The sequence below is a fragment of the Mauremys reevesii genome, linkage group 6 (assembly GCF_016161935.1).
Source record: "Mauremys reevesii isolate NIE-2019 linkage group 6, ASM1616193v1, whole genome shotgun sequence".
Taxonomy (NCBI): domain Eukaryota; kingdom Metazoa; phylum Chordata; order Testudines; family Geoemydidae; genus Mauremys; species Mauremys reevesii.
The window spans coordinates 23,094,942-23,111,990 of NC_052628.1; the positions used below are offsets into that span (position 1 = coordinate 23,094,942).

Here is a 17,049-nt window from a genome sequence, read left to right on the forward strand (position 1 = left end):
GGGAAAGGTTTGGGATGGAGGAGGGGCTCACATACTTTCCTGCCTCTGAGATCACAAGTTAGGAAAGGAGGGAGGTGGGGAAATGGATATGAAGATTAGCAGAACTGAGCTCCTGGCTATCTGGAGAGCTTCCAACTATCCATGAATGAAGGATTATCTTTCCGGGGAAAGAAGAGAGAATGGGTGCCTGTGCCTCGTGGGCTGGGGCATAGGTTTGGCTTGAAAACAAAACTGCTCTTACTGCTATAAGGCAGTTATGATACTAAGCACGTAGGCCCACATCCTTCCATTCAGCAAACAGCCTGAATACTGGGTTGTGTGCTCATTCTCCAGGGTAGTGGGAAGCAAAAATGCTTCTCCCAGACTGCTGAATAGCTGTAAAGTCGTTTACGCTACTATGGGACGAACATGCCCCCTCCAGAGTTCCAGAGAAAAAGGATCCACAGAGCCATCTCCACTGATCCTTTGACAGAGAACTTCTACAGAACAGAGCTCCGTGTCAGATAGGTATTGGGCATGTCCTGCACAGCCCTCCCCAAAGCTTGCACTCCCCTGGCTTTAAATGATCCACACAGGTTCTGCTGCCTAGGGGACCTCAGCACCCACAGAGGAGGGGGAGGAGGGAGATTTGCTCCAGAAATCACCTTTTCTGGTATGATTTCAAAGCGCTTTTACAAAGATAAATGAATTAACCCTCCCAATACGCCAGTGCAGTATTATCACTGGCTCATAACTTGAAGTGCCAGAGCTGGGAAACAAAACCCAGATCCCTTGACTTCAAGTTCTGTGCTTTAACCACAAGGCCTTGCTCTCTAAAGGGAAAGAAAAGTCATTTCTAAAGTTTCCTTACCTGTTACTGATCAGAGATTATACACTGAAGGGATATTCCACCATTCATGTTTGCTTACATTTTGCATTTAAATGAACCATTTAGGGCAAAGACCATACTTTTTGGACCGAATACACAATAGGAACTCTGTCAACTGGAAAAAAAAATCACACTTCTGTCTGAATATTTTGTACTTATTATTGTTACAAGATCACTAGAAGTGAAAGAGCTACTTGAGCTACCAAATACAGGATAAATTAATCATAGAAATGTAGGACTGGAAGGGACCTCAAGAGATCATCAGGTTTAGCCCCCTGCACTGAGGCAGGACCAAATGAATCTAGACCAGTGGTTCTCAAACTTTTGTACTGGTGACCCCTTTCACATAGCAAGCCTCTGAGTGCAAACCCCCTCTATAAATTAAAAACACTTTTTAGTATATTTAACACCATTATAAACGCTGAAGGCAAAGCGGGGTTTAGGGTGGAGGCTGACAGCTCACGATCCCCCATGTAATAACCTCATGAGCCCCTGAGGGGTCCCGACCCCAAGTTTGAGAACCCCTAATCTAGACCATGCGTGACAGGGGTTTGTTCAACTTGTTCTTAAAAACCTCCAGTGATGGGGATTCCACAATCTCCCTGGAAAGCCTATTCCAGTGCTTAACTACTCCTAGTTGGAAACTTGTTGCTAGGAAAGTTTTTCTTAATCTCTAATCTAAATCTCCTTTGCTGCAAATTAAGCCCATTACTTCTTGTCCTACCGTCAGTGGACATGGAGAACAACTGATCACCATCCTCTTTGTAAAAGCCTTTAACATATTTGAAGATTTATCAGATTCCCCCCTCAGTCTTCTTTTCTCAAGTCTAAACATGCCCCTTTTAAAAAAAATTTCTCATAGGTCAGGTTTTCTAAACCTTTGATCATTTTTGTTGCTCTCCTCTGGATTCTAATTTGTTCAAATATTTCCTGAAGTGTGGCACCCAGAATTGGACACCGTATGCCAGTTGAGGCCTCAGCAGTGCCCAGTGGAGTGGGACAATTACATCCCAGGTCTTACATACAACACTCCTCTTAACACACCCCACAATCATATTAACCGTTTTTGCACCTTCATCACGTTGTTGATTCATATTCAATGTGATGCACTATAACCCGCAGACCCTTTTCAGCAGTACTTCCACCTAGCCAGTTACTCCCAATTTTTGTAGATATACATTTAATTTTACCTCCCTAAGTGCAGTACTTTGCATTTGTCTTTACTGAATTTCATCTTGCTGATTTCAGACCAAAATTCTCCAATTTGTCAAAGTTGTTTTGAATCCTGTCCTCCGAAGTGCTTGCAAGCCCTCCCATCTTGGTGGCATCCACAAATTGTATAAGCATATGCTCCACTCCATTATCTAAGTCATAATGAAACTATTCACTAATATCAGACCCAAGACTGACCACTGTGGGGCCTCCTAGATACCACCTCCCCATTTAACAGCAAACCACTGATAACTACTCTTTGAGTACAGTCTTGCAATAAGCTGTGCTCCCACTTTTAGAGTAATTAACTCTCCCACTTTTTCCCCCAATAAAAACACAGAAACCCACACCACTCAACTATAAACTAGGTCAGCACAGGTAACAAATAAATTGAACTGTGGGACAGGAAAGACCTGGAATATTTTGTCAGTGCAGCTCTTTATAGATAGTTAAGGTCTCAATGTTTTGTTTCTACTGTTTGTCTGTCTGTCTGTAATAGTATGATCATAGAATCATAGAAGATTAGAGTTGGAAGAGACCTCAGGAGGTCATCCAGTCCAAACCCCTGCTCAAAGCAGGACCAATCCCCAACTAAATCATCCCAGCCAGGGCTTTGTCAAGCTGGGCCTTAAAAACCGCTAAGGATGGAGATTCCATCACTAGGTAACCCATTCTAGTGCTTCACCACTCTCCTAGTGTAATAGTTTTTTTCTAATATCCAACCTAGACCTCCCCCACTGAAACTTGAGACCATTACTCTTTGTTGCTACAATGGTGGGAAAGTATAAGTGATACAAAGCCTAGCAAACATCTGCCAAAAGATGTCTGGGGCTTATTTTTGCATCCATTTCATGCAGAACTAAATCAAGGTAGATATTTTTGTTGGTGCTAAGAAATCAAAGGTGAAGTTGCTTCAGAATCTCTCAATTTATTGAAAGAGTCTAAAGAAAAACTTTTTACATGAAAAAGTAATAGGTCTGAAGTGAAAACTGAAAGTTTCAGTAGAAATCTGTACTTGATGTATCAAGACCACTAATCAGGTTATATACCTGAATTAGGGATCTGTTCCAAAATCCAGTGAAGCCAATGTGAGTCTTTTCATTGACTCCAGTGAGTTTGGATCAGGCCCTAAATATACACCATAGATTGTTTCCCTGACTTGATCACATTTATAATTCCCTGGCTTGACCAAAAGGATCTGAACTAGAGTAAATTATTATTTGATCACTGATGTGGCTTAGGACAATTTCAGACAAAAATATCTTCCAAAATGTGTTTAAAATTCCTTAGGATTGTTATCATCCAGGGACCCAATACATCTTTTGTCACATATTTGTCTAATTTTTTTGATCATAACTCTGTGTTTATAAAAGTTTTCCCAAGCCCATGCAGCCATTAAGTACCATAAGAAAAAAAAATTTCACAGCAGTAATGTTGACTACACAGAGGCCAGATGAGTTACAGTATACCTCAGTTTTAGTAAATACTGAATATAATCCAAAAAGAGCAAACACTCTCAGTGAGACCTTAATTGCTCTCACTAAAACATTCTGACATCTCCTATTCCAAGTATAAATAAAGAAAATGGTTACGACAATAATTACTCATAGATGCCACAGCCTTTTTTAAAGTTAAAGCAACCAGACCACATGATGTGCTGTCTGGCTTTAAAACAAACAAAGATTCAAAACCATTTGCATTCTAGGTGCAGAGGCATTAAAACAATGTATCTGCTCCTAGAATGCAAATGGTTTTGAATTGTGTTTTTTGGTTAGCTTTTTTAAAGTCAGACAATCAGTGCATCATGTGATCTAACTGCTTTTGAAAAAAATGCAGTTACCAATTTAAGAGAGGTTGTGGCATCTATGCAATATTTGCTTTATTTATACTGTACTTAGAATAAGACATGCCTGAACGTTTCAAGTGTCAGGAGGTTTCAAATGGCCACTTTAACTTTGAAAGAGACTATGGTCTATATGCAGTAACTTATTATTTATTACTCATATGGTTACACCTATTTTCCATTTTTTTCAGAATAGGGGGAAAGGGTTGCTTATTGGCAGACGCTTTAATATATCAAATTTCAACCCAGGGCAATTTTTCCAGACAAATTGAGACTCCAAATGTAATACAGTCATGGGACTAACAGTATGATAGAAAGGTAGTCAGGCTTTAAATATAGTTGCTTTGCAATATACCACTATGAGCAGATCATGCCAAAATAATGGTATTTTAATGTATATTTTGGGAGGATAATGCAAATGAATTTTATATCAATACTGTGAAAATATAGGCAAAAGAGCTCTCTCTCAAATTTATAAATGAACAACATGGCAACCTCTTTATGAAGTATAACAGTCTTTTATAAAAATCATTGCCTTCAGCTAATTATAACATACATTAAAAACACAAGGAAACATCAGAAATTACGTAAATCATTATAACAAGCAAATACTGCAGATCTTTTCAAAACAAACACCCCAAGGACAAAATTTCAAAGGTAACATTCTGTAGGCATTCTAATCCAATTAGGAATACAGTTTGTACATTTAGTCCTCAATTAATGCATTAATTTAACAGTGACACCACACCCCACCACCTCCGGGCCTGAAAAAGTGGTGCTACATTAACATTTCCTCATATAATTCCAACATTAAGGCATAAAATCTTATTGTGACAGTCTGATACTTTTCTGATTTGCATAGCTAGATATTATAAATTTGCTTTTGGCTTATTGAATTCAATCACTTTTTCAGAGTGAAGTTTAGCAATCTCTTCCTTGGTAAAGCCAAATTCTAGAAGTATCTCTTCTGTGTGTTCTCCTATAAAAGGATCCCTTCTGGGAGATGGGGTAGCTGGAGTCCTTGAAAGAAGAGGAGATGGTCTAGGACTTATCTCTTCCTGATCATTCTTGATAAAAGAACCACGCTCTTTGTTATGCTGGTGTAAGGCAACTTCATCCAAAGATAAAACAGGCGTCACACAGGCATCTGTGCCATCAAAGATCCTGCACCATTCTGCCTGTGTCTTCTTGGAAAATATAGCTGCAAACATTTTCTTCATTTCAGGCCAGTCAGAGAAACTCAGCTGACTGGGAAGCTTATCTAAATCTAGCCCCAGTCCTAAAAGGATAAAAACAAAGTTGGAATTAGATGTATTGTACTTTAGGCACGCTACTACAAATAGAATAAATGCTTTTTCTGCAGCCCATAGCTCACCCTGCTTCTCAAGCACATTTACTGCAGGCAGCCTGAGACAGCATTAGGGTCATAGCACATTAAGCTTCAGTTACAAGTGGTTTCAAAATTTATTACAGGGCACACAATTTGAAAAACAAAAGGAAAAACAACCATCCCTGGTTCCTGCCATTATATTAAAGTGCATCAGATATAGGCTCATAAAGACAGCACACACTAGGCACAGAGCTAAGAGCTATATACCTTGACTTTATAGCTCTGAAACAGAGGGGAAAATAATGTAGAAAAGATAGGGATAGAGACCTTATTGCCTAACAGACCGTCTCGATCTTTAGCTTCTATGATTCTATCATTTGTACTGTGACACCTTTAATAAAAAAGAAATAGAAACAACTTTTTTAAAAAATGAAACCTTACTGGAAAATGCAGCAAAAATGTGGAGATCCCATATCACTTTACTTTGATACTGTATCACTTTGCCCCATTTCTTTGCCTCTATTCTGCCTGCTAAAAGCTTGTCTACACTTGAAACACTACAGTGGCGCTACTGCAGCGGTCCAGCAGATGGAAGAATTCTTCCATCAACCTAGCATTGTCTATGAGGAAGGAGGTGAGGAGGAGTCAATTTGACTACACTGCTCCTGATGTGGATTTTTCACACATGTGAGTGATTTAGCTGGGTCAATCTAACTTTCCAGTGTAGACATGGCCTTAGATTGCAAGCACTAGACTCCATATCTTCTTGCATGTCTGAAAAGCACCAGATTGCACCATACAAATAAGAAAATCACACAAATCACAATTTTTTGCCCATAATGTTTTCCTGCATCTAATGTTATAGCAATGAATAGTCCCAAAGGCTGCTTATGAGTAGCAACCCCCTTCCTCTCCCCCGTTCCTGTTCGACTGAACAGGGAAAACCTCACAACAAAGGACGGGCACCACCAAGCTTTGCTAAAAGCCTATTAAGCATGCTCATAAGGGACTTTTCAATCACTTATAACTACAGCTAGTCAAAAAAAAGGGAATCCTTTTCTGCAACAAATTTTGAATTTTTTTTATTTCATCCCAAATTTGTCAAAAACTACAATTTTTTTTTCACAGAAAAGGATTCAAAGAAAAATTCTGTCTCAGAAGAAGTCACCCTCCAAGAAGGCTCGAATGTCAATTTCACATGTGCCTGGGCTCTTTGACTCTCAAACCTAGAACAAGAAGGCAGGAAGAGCACCCAGGCGCTCTGCCTCCCAGTCCCTGGAGCTAGCCTGCCAAAAAAAAAAATTATGTCAATTTCACAGGCAGAAAGTGAAATTGACAAGAGCCGTCCAGGTAGGCAGCCAGAGAGCATTCATTTCAATTTTCTCCATGGAAACTGAAAATTTCAGCCACACTGCAAAAAAAAATTTTACTTCGGGACATATTCTAGTTAAAAAAATTCAGCCAGACCTACTTATAATCCAACCACTCTACTCCCGCCACTCAAAACATGAAGATGTATGTACTTCCAGACAAGCATAATTTACTCACGAATTCTCAAATTCCTGCCATTTGTGAGATATATGAGTAAACTAGCAATTTTTTAGGAAAACCTGTTGAGTTTTCTTTTAGAATACAGAAACAAAAAAACCCATATCCTTTCAGCGGAGACCAAGCCTGGAAAACTCCAGAACAAAGAGAATTTTTTAGAAAGTTATGAGTGTGACAATACACTATAAATGAAACTATTTTTGCTACTTAACTTTAGCTACTAAGCGAATATTGTAATAATATACATACACTCACAAGAAAGGTGTAACTATGAAAATGATCAATGAAATGACATTTAAAAGAGGCACTTCTATATATAACAAGTAAGGCTTCAATTTAATTTGAGTCTGCTAAGGAATCTCTTTTCCAAATGCTTTCAAACAGGAAAAGATGCGAAATGAGAAGATATTTTTTCTTCTACCATTCCCAGTTACCAGTAGTACTTTTCCTTCCCCCTAACCTGAAATCTTTAGTTCAATCTCTCTCCTTCCATTGCTAAGGAAACTGATCATTCATTGTGTAATCATGCCTATGCTTCAGCACATTTCCACTATCTTAGCTAGATCAGGATCAACATTTAGAACATGAAATGGAGGAGGATCACTCTATACTCAAGCTACTGCTACAATTACCACTGGAAAAGTGCTTCTTGCAGGAACAAAGGCACAATTCAGTTAAATGATTATTCTATAGGATTTCCCTGCATAGGCAAATTGTAAAAAGTAGGAAGGCATGAGCTAGAGTAGGATTCTGATGCCCAATTTAACCCCTTGATGTATACTTCAAGAGATTCCCTAGGAAGTTTACTTTAAAAGATATATAATAGCAAAATACCAATGAAGTATTTGAGACAAATTAACAAAAATAAGCAGGACTTGAAAAATTTGACACCTATTTGAAATTTGACACCTAGCTGACACCTATTAGCTAGGGATGAAATCTCAGAGTGCAATGGAAAAAAACAGGGGGTGAGGAAGCCTTCTCAACCAAGCTTCAGGTGCAATGCTCTGGTGAGAAGCCCAGTCCCCATTTACCATCACCATAGGTTCCGAGTAAGGAGGGGACAATTAGGATTCTTACCAGGGTGCTGTTTCTGAAACATGGTTGGACCTCTATCTTTCACACCAGATCTAGGCTACCACATGACTGATTAAATAAGTATCCTTCCACTTTAGTTGCAGGAAGGGAGAAAGAGCTTTCTGTATCTTTGCCACAGCTTCCTGGCTGCTGCAAGGATGAAAGAGCCTTTTTTACCCTACCCCTCTTGTGGCATCTCCTGGCTGCTGCAAGGCAGAGGGGATGGGAAAAGAAAAAGTCTCCACCATCCTGTCCCTCCACATTATTTTGGGATCTTCCTCCCCTGTGACTAATTCCAGTGCCTGCCTCTGTGGTGCCCCATAGCTTCCCCAGAAATATTAATGTTTTGCTGCTGCCCATAAGGTTCTGAATAGCAGCTGTGAAAAGGAATAAAAATGAATAAAATCTTGTCAGTAGCACTCTGCTGCTGCTTGGAAAACATACTGAAGCTGTGTATCTACAGACTCAGAAATACAGAAAAAGCCCAAATGAAAGGTGCAAGTTCCATGTAACCACTGACGGAATTAATCATTGGGCTAATATCTCCTCTTTATAATACCCAAATCAATCCCAAAGAAAGATAAAACCAACTTATATTAGTTTAGCATCCTCAATCAAATTAAATTTTCTAGCTACCTGTCAGCGACACAATAGAATTAATTTTGTAGGGATTATATTATTAATCCTGACTCAAAATACATTGCTAAAATCAAAACACATTGTACCATGTGGATACTCAGTTTTATAACAGCTAACAGAGGAGTTCAATTCTATCTCAACATAAAAAATTAAGTCAAATGATAATTTGTGTATGTAATTCTGTTTCAATACTTGAAAATTATCAACTTGAAATATTGTTTTATCATTAAGGCATTTAGCCATGTGTGCTTAAATTCTATAATTTATTTTGGCTTAATGTAGTCAATCCATCCCGAACAGAACTATATTATTATCTGATTACACATCATCTTTAAGTATAACTGTGTAAAGGAAAATTAGCAGAATTTACTCTAAAGAAATACAACAGTACACATCCTAGAATTTAGTATTACGCACTCATTTTCCACTAACCATTGCAGACTTCAACTTTTAAATAAATATGAACTCATAGTCTCTAAGTACTACAGCTTTTCATTTTCCAGTCTGGACTTACTATTTGTGGTATAGACAGACAGGATCATAACAAGAGGAATGTAATCAACAGGGAAACAATTTATACAATACAGCACTCTTCAGGATACCACAGCATGTCCAACTCCATCAGAACATAATCAAAATGCAAAATGTTTTATATATAGCATATCTGGTATAGCAATTAGGAATTGTTTTCAGTTTATTGGGTTATGATTTTAATCTAGTTGTATTTGCTTAGAAAAGGTCAGTAATTTACAGTAGTACAGCTTTAAACACAGTGGTTTTCTTCCACTCCCAGGGAAAGAAAAATAGTTTCCCCGTATACTTTTGCTGTGTGTTGTAATTAAATGAATTATTGCAATATATTATAAAAACTATATTTCTACAGATTCTTAGAAAAGCAACACTGAAAGTGGAGTCCTACTTAAATTCAGATGAAAATATAAAATATTGAGCAAAGATAAAATTAATGAAAACCCACTGGCCTGTCAGATCTCAATTACTGCTCTGTTACACTAGTATTTCAGTGAGGTTATTTAAAGGGACATTTAAGGAACTTTAACAGTTTCTTTTTTAAATTGCTAATTTTGTTTTCAAATCATTGTGCTGCTACATACAGCTGATTTGAAGCTACGCTGCCATCACACGACTGAATGAAACAATAGGCCAGAGCTTTCTTAATTTTGCCCATGATTGTAGCCACAGATAAAATGTGTGGCACTACAATTAATATAGAACTATATAACCAATTCTCACAAATAATTAAACCTGTCAAAAACTCAAAGGCAGTAGCACATTTTACAGTGTTCACTACAATAAGCATTCATTGTTTTTTCTCCTCCTCCACCCCAAAGTCTAAGATAATAAGTCTCTCAAATTACAGTATTTTATAACTGGAGAATAGACTTTGTGAGCAAGAATGTCAGAAGGTGAGTGCTGTAATGTCCACATTTGCATGCTTAGTTTGTATATGCAATTATCATGATTACACATGAATGTAAGCAGCTATACATCCAACTTCTTATCTGCATTAAATAATTGCAGTCTGCATACAACAACAATTACAGGTGCAGTGAAAGCAGGACTCCTTGGGGATCTAAGAGGGAGGTAGAGGACTGTTTTTATTATACAATGATAAAAAAAATTCAAACTTTACACATTCACAATAATTCTTCCTTCCTTCAAAGAACTCCCCACAATTTCATAGCTTATTGTTGAGACTTTCAGTGTAAACGAAGTGACACAGTGAAGCGCCACAGTGAAGCTCGTTTAATTAGCAAGAGACAAATTAATTTGTCATCAAAATCTTACATTTGACTTCAAATAAAAGCTGAAACTCTACATAATTCAGGCTGTATAACATGTAATCAGAAAACCATTTACTCAACTTGTAGATTTTTTAAAATAGCAAACCTGCAATTAATGCAGTATGATCAAAAAATTTAAATAGCACGTGTAAATCTACTGTAACTTTCATTATCCCAAATAGGGCATAATTATAGAAATCCTCTATACATATAAAGACTATAACCCCAAGTTTTTAAGGTGCCTTCTAAGATGTTTTTATAAAATTCATGCACAGTGTGGGCTGACTACCTCAAACAGTGAGACTGAGAGGGGCATGCAGCGCGCTATATGTTTAAAACTTTAGAGCCCGTTTCTGCTCTCTCTAGTGACAATCTAGATTCATAGACTCCAAGGCCAGAAGAGACCAATGTGATCATCTAGTCTGACCTCCTGTATAATTCAGGCCACGGAACTTTCCCATCTAGAGTAATTCCAATTTAGTCATTGGAGTCAGACTAGCATAAAACTGATGAGAAAGCAGAATCAGGCACTTAATTCCCTCCCTCCCTCCCTCCCACTTAAATTTGAAATGTATAGTGTTCTGCATGCCCATGTTAGTCTGGCTACCGGACAGCTAAGTACATATTGCCAAAAGCCAACAGAAAGCCGTCAAAACAAAAACAGTTTGCAGATCACCTGCAAGATGTTCTGCCTTCTTTTTAAGAGTGCAATCACCACTCACTTCTCCACTGTCAATGCAGGTCTCATTCTGGTATCCCTGCGCTGGAGGGCTGGGATGAGCTTGGCACAGAGATCAGGCATGTGGCCTTTTGCATCTAAAAGTTCTGCAGCCAGTACTTGTCATCCCAAATCTGTATTACAATGCAATCCCACCAGTCAGCGCTCATTCCTTTGGTCCAGAAGCCGCACTCCCTTATCTGCAGCTGCTCCGTGAACACCACCAACAACCTTGAATTGTTTTCCACTATGTCCCTCAGCAAACTGTCCTTGAAGAAATCATCATATCCCCTGTTGTTGTTGTACTTCCTAAAGGTCTGCAAATACAGGAGAATTGTGTGTCCTGTATTTACAGTGTTCACGACAATAGCGCAGTATTCTGTGTGCTCCAGGCAGCTGTCAGAGATGGCAGACACTGAAAAGCGCCACACAGGCTTGTGGGATTTTTTAAAAAGACACAAAAATTATGGGTTGAACGACATTATGGGATGCTGGGAGCTTGACCCCTAGACCCCAGAGATTCCTCCAAGAGTCATTTTTACCCCACCAACATTGCAAAAACTTTCCCAAAAGGCACTGTGCCAGACAGAGGAACATGGCATGTTGGGAATACCTACCCCTAGCGCTCCGCACTTTGCACTGACACAAGCATTCCTGGTAAGTATGCATAGCGCCAATACAAGTAGTCAAGTACACCAGTGCCTGAGAAATGTACAAACTTTGGCAGCTGTACACCAACATAACTTGTTTCAATCAAAAACTGTAGTGTAAACACAGCCTATGCAATTCTTGGAAACAACAGAAAAAATAGGAGGTTTGTTCTAACTTCAGAGTTAAATTTTGTTAAAAATAAAACTAAAAATGGTTAATTAGGAAGTTGGAATAGTGGAATAAAATTTCGGTGCCTAAAATTAAGCAGCCAAATCAATATTTAACGACCTAAGAGGTCTAATTTTCAGAGATGCTCAGCAGCCCCTGCCAACAATGCAAAATCCAAAAAAAAAAATTACAAAAACTAGTGCCATTGTTTGGAAAGTCAGAGAAAGTTATAATTTCAGCACCCCACCTTAAAGCACATTGCCAGTACCATTTACAAGGGAAACATTCTTTTAAAAGAAAGATAAAATAGAAACATCTGGAAATGTTTTGCTTTCATTGCTAAGGGGAGAAGTCATGGTCTAGCAATTAAAGCATCAGCTGTGAGTCAGAAATCTGAATTCTAATCCCAAATGTCTCTCTTCTCTCTGTGCTGCAGATTCCCCATCTGCAAAATGGATATAATATGTACCTCTTATGGTAGAGGTGAGCATTAATTCACATGACTGTCAAGTGCTTTGAGATCCTCAGAACAGAAGCAGTAATTCAAAGCAGCGGTACTATTCACAGGCCTTTAACTTACCAAAAAAGAGTTTCTTGGAGCTTGCAAGCCCTGAAAGGTCACATATGCCAGCTACCGAGTGAGCTAATCTATTCATGCCCACGCTCCTGTAGTAGGAAGTTGCACAGCTAGAAGAGACTGGAGGATTCTCTTATAAATAGGCTTGGCAAGATCTGGTTTAAATCCACAGACATTGGTAAACAATTTCAGCTGCCACATTGAAATCAATGAAAAAAATTAATCAGTAACAGATGGAGCGAGCGTAGCCTCTCCTGCACTTTGTGCAGAGCTCTAGTGTCAGCAACCCCACAGCTGCACAAGGAGCCCTCGACAGCCCTGTAGCCAAGGATCCACTCTCTCACTAACTAGGAGTGAGGGGGCCCTCCCCAGGCTGGAGCCATTCAACAGTGGTGTAGCCTCCCCTGTGGACAGGGGCTCCTCCTCCTTCTCACAGTCTTGGCTGGGAGTCTCTGCTCTGCCCCACTAGGATGGCAGCTTTCCCGGCACCTGGTGCCTGCAGGGATCAGGTGTCATCAGACCTGCAGCAATGCAGTGAGCCCGCTGCAGCCCCTGCTCACTCACTCTCTGCACAGGAGTGTGGAAAGGCAGCCCCCAGGCTGGAGCTGTTCAGCAGTGGGGTGATCTCCCTCACAGCAACAGGGCTCGTCCTCCTCATTGTGGTCCCAACAGGATCAGGACACCTGCCCAATGAGGCTGGCCATGAGGCCAGGCACGGATCATTCAGAGGAAATAAACAATCAAGTGGCAAAGGCCTACAGTAGCCAAGGAGATCTTATTAATTAACACAACAGTGCAAATTTCAAGAAGAGCATGAATGCAATTACATTTGTTGTTGGGGCTCAAATATGTGTGTACAATAAGGAGGAGCAAGTTTGTTGTTTTATGTCTGTAATGAGTCACAAAAGAAAAGCTCTAGAAGAACACTGCAGTGAATATCCTAACACCAAACTCAAACTGGTGAAAATGTCTGGAAAGGGATATGAGGACATTTTACTCTGTCAAGTTCGTAAAACAGAAATCTCTGTTAAATCGTATTGCTGAACGTATGAACTGTATGTCTCATTTGAAATTAAAAGAAAGTCAAGCAATGATAGGCCAGACTTCAATAGTAGCATGTTTGGGAAGATTGAGACAAAATATGGAAGAAGTTACAGATTTTCTACATGATCTCGTATGTGCGTTGTGCTCGGAGGCAATTCCAATTCCAAGGAATGCTGTCCATGGTTCCTGCTTTATATTATGCTAAGTATGCACAAGTATGCACCAGTGTGCACTCACCCAGTACGTCATCAGCTGGAAGAGAAACACCTGCCCAAAGTTTTCACTCACCAACAAGCTGTAAATAAGGATCTTTTGAGTGGTGAGAAACTGTCTTTAGACACTGATGAAACCACAGAGCTTTTGGGATGGCCAGCAATGAACATCCTTGCAGTATACTTCAGTGACAAAAACATGCAATGTGGAGGTAATTTCAATTAGGATTCAAGATGTGTTGCAAGACAACAGGCAAACGTGGGAAATCTGTATGTCACTCAACAGTGACTCCCCAATGTACATCCAGCTCTCAGTAAAGGACTGAAAGAAATGTATCCTTATCTGCTGCACATTCCATGTATTGCTCATCTTTTGCATACAGCCATTAAGCGTGCAATCTAAACTGATTTGTTCCAAAATGTCAACAAATCTGTAGTACATTTTCCAGCGATAAAGTCTGTACAAGCAACAGCATGAGCCCATCAGGTTTGCCTGTTTCCCCTCATGTTGTACCATCATGCTGGTTTGCCTGGCTTGAGGGAGCAAAATTTATTTATGTGCATTGGGACTGTGTGACAAACTCATTAAAGAAGAAGATGCAATCATCACAAAGAAGGCAATGAAACTATGCTGGATGGTTGAGGATGATGGAAACCAGCAAGAACTGTATTGCAAATTCTTTTTTCTTTATGTATTTTTGGGGAAAATCCACAGGGTTCATTTGCAAATGGAAACAAATGTACCCTGGTTACATCACATTGATACGCTGCTTTACTTCAATTTACAAGTTGCTACTGTTGTATGTAATGCCTTAAAAGATGTGAACTTTGAGTCAATGAGACCCAAAAGGAGATTCTTTTCATCTGCAGTGCAGACTTCTGCATCAGAATTTCAAAATAAACTGCAGGCAACCATATCCTGCCACCTGCCAGATGGACTCTCTGGATTAAGATCTCTTCTTGCCATCTGTAAAGTGTTTGTATGCCATCTCAGCCTTGACAAATGGATCAATTTTAGCAACTACAAAAATATTACGTATATTTTCCATTGCAAGGCAGAAGAGTTCAACCACAATTTTGACTTGTACATGGCATGTGAAGTGCCCTGGGATGACAGCATAACAGCAATTGAATACCGAAAAAGTGAAACCCAGTCCCTGCCTGTCATGCCCAGTGTGGCATTGCATGCACTAGCAGCGTCAGTAACTTAAGTGTCCATGGAAAGATCATCCAGTCTGTTCAGAAAAGTTCAAAATAACACTTCCATGAACCTCTCTGAAGACCAACTTGGACAGCTCAATTTTTTTTTACCACAATGATGACATGAGTTGAAATTTGTAAAGCTTTCAAAATCTGGTATCATCTGACTCTAGCAAAAGACATAATAGGCAGTCTAGTGCCTTTAACAAATGGCTCATACTTATTTATATTTTGTTCAAACCACCTAACTGTGGGAACAGAAGACTATGGGCAAAGTTCTGTGAATTAGTCTTCTGAATTAGTCTTGTTACAAAAATAAAGCTTTAACTCTTTGAATCTCAACATCTACTGTCACTAAATAATATCTGACTCTCCCTTAATTTCCCACAGCTGTGAAAATTCAAATAGATAATAGAAAAAATGCTTTAAAATTGGTATTATCTATCAAAATTCAGAAAAAAAATACAAAAATTTCATTCTGTCAAGCCTACTCATGAATGAGTTTACAATCTCTGTCCTGCCTCCCTGTCCTAGATCCAGTTTCTTTTCTCTACTGAAACTACAGAGCCCGTGGAAGTTACTGGAGTACTACAAGTGAAGTACCTTTTGTACACACCCCCATTTATTTCTGGTTGCTGGACAGGGGCAATATGTCCCTGTGATCCATCATCACTGTTTGTTTATGGGGAGAGTGCACATGCACAAAAGGAGAAGGAAAATCTTCATCCCAATAGGACCAACCTCTTAGTTCTGCCTGAATGTGGAGATGTTACTGTCTGGCTGTATGACCCTTTGTAACGTTTCTTCAGGTCAGCCAGCTAGGGAATAACCATCTGCTTGAGTTAGGACCTAAAGAGTATGCCTCGGCCATCCCCCACCACCATTCCCTGGCTATCAGGCTAAGCAGAGTCTGAGTGCCTTGTTCTCCTCTTACTTACACCAGTGTAACTCCTTTGCTTTTGATGGGGTTATTCCTTATTTACACTGGCGTGAAAGGAATCAGGCCCTGAGGCTCCACCCCTGAGAAGAGGGCTAGGTGTGAGAGGGAATTTCATAAGGCTGCACTCAGCATTACATAGCTATTTCCCAAGAGAAGTGCCTCTTCTGAACATGGAAGAGATGCTGCAATTACAAAGGCTGGGAAACTTATGACAGGTCAGCAGCATTGGAGGCAAATGTTGGGGTTGTTATACCAAATGAATAAAATGTTACACACTCCAACTGGGATCCCGGCTGCACTCAAATTAATTATACTTAACACTCTATTCAAAAACAGGCTTACAGCAGTCAAAACAATGAATAAAAACTAGTATTTCAAAATAAAAAGGGTGCAGTGTTGTTTATCACTGTGCATAACATAGCAGAGCTTTATTATACTCAGATATTTAGACATTTGCCTTATGCACCTCCTATCTTGGTGTTTCTTCTACTTGCAAAACAAAACTGAAATTAGATAAAACTGAAAGCAGATTCTTGCACAGTTCATAACCTGAATATTGGAAATGGAACACAAACCCCAACTCTTCCTGTGTAAAGTGTACATACGTTCTATTCTAAAGGAGTCCCAGTCTTCTGACTGGAGAGAATGGAAAGGTCTGTCACTAGGGATGGGGGCAAGATGTGGGAAACAAGGAGCACATCAGGTTTTAAGTACAAGAGAAAAGTCTAGTGAAGTCTACTGTTAAACATCTTTTATTAGTTTGTTACTTTACCTATCATGGATTTTTAGAAAAACTTGCGTATAGTATTTGCAAGACAGATTAATAACGTGACAATATGATGTCAGACACTACAAAGCTTTATGAAATCTGGCAGTAAAAATTACTTTACAATAGCCAACTTGTTTTAAAAAATTCAATTTAACCTAAAAAGTCAAATGCTATTACGAACTATCTCCACTGCAAGTACATTTTAAAATAGTTTAATTAATTTCTTTGAAAAATTGAAAGATATTTTTTAATTTGCAGTCTAGCCTAAAATCTTGCATTCCATCCACTATGAGTTTTTAAAACAGATTTATAATCCTTTGAGAATAGTGGTTTACAAAGAAATTGTTCAGTAGTTCAGTCACAAAACAACACAGTAGCACATCTCCAGAAGAAAATCTGTAATTAAAAATATATATTTTAAAAAGACTTACCCCTTCAAATGTTACAAAAA

General features: G+C 39.0%; 1 protein-coding gene across 1 annotated transcript in view; it reads right to left on the minus strand.

Annotated features, from left to right (window-relative positions):
• Positions 1-3,095: 3,095 nt before the first annotated feature.
• The window catches only part of AMACR (alpha-methylacyl-CoA racemase), a 29,529-nt gene continuing 15,575 nt past the window's right edge, over positions 3,096-17,049 (minus strand). Inside the window, exon 5 of the mRNA XM_039545786.1 lies at positions 3,096-5,202. Coding sequence (XP_039401720.1) covers positions 4,793-5,202 — 410 coding nt within the window. The 3' untranslated portion in view covers positions 3,096-4,792. The remainder of the gene's footprint in view (positions 5,203-17,049) is intronic.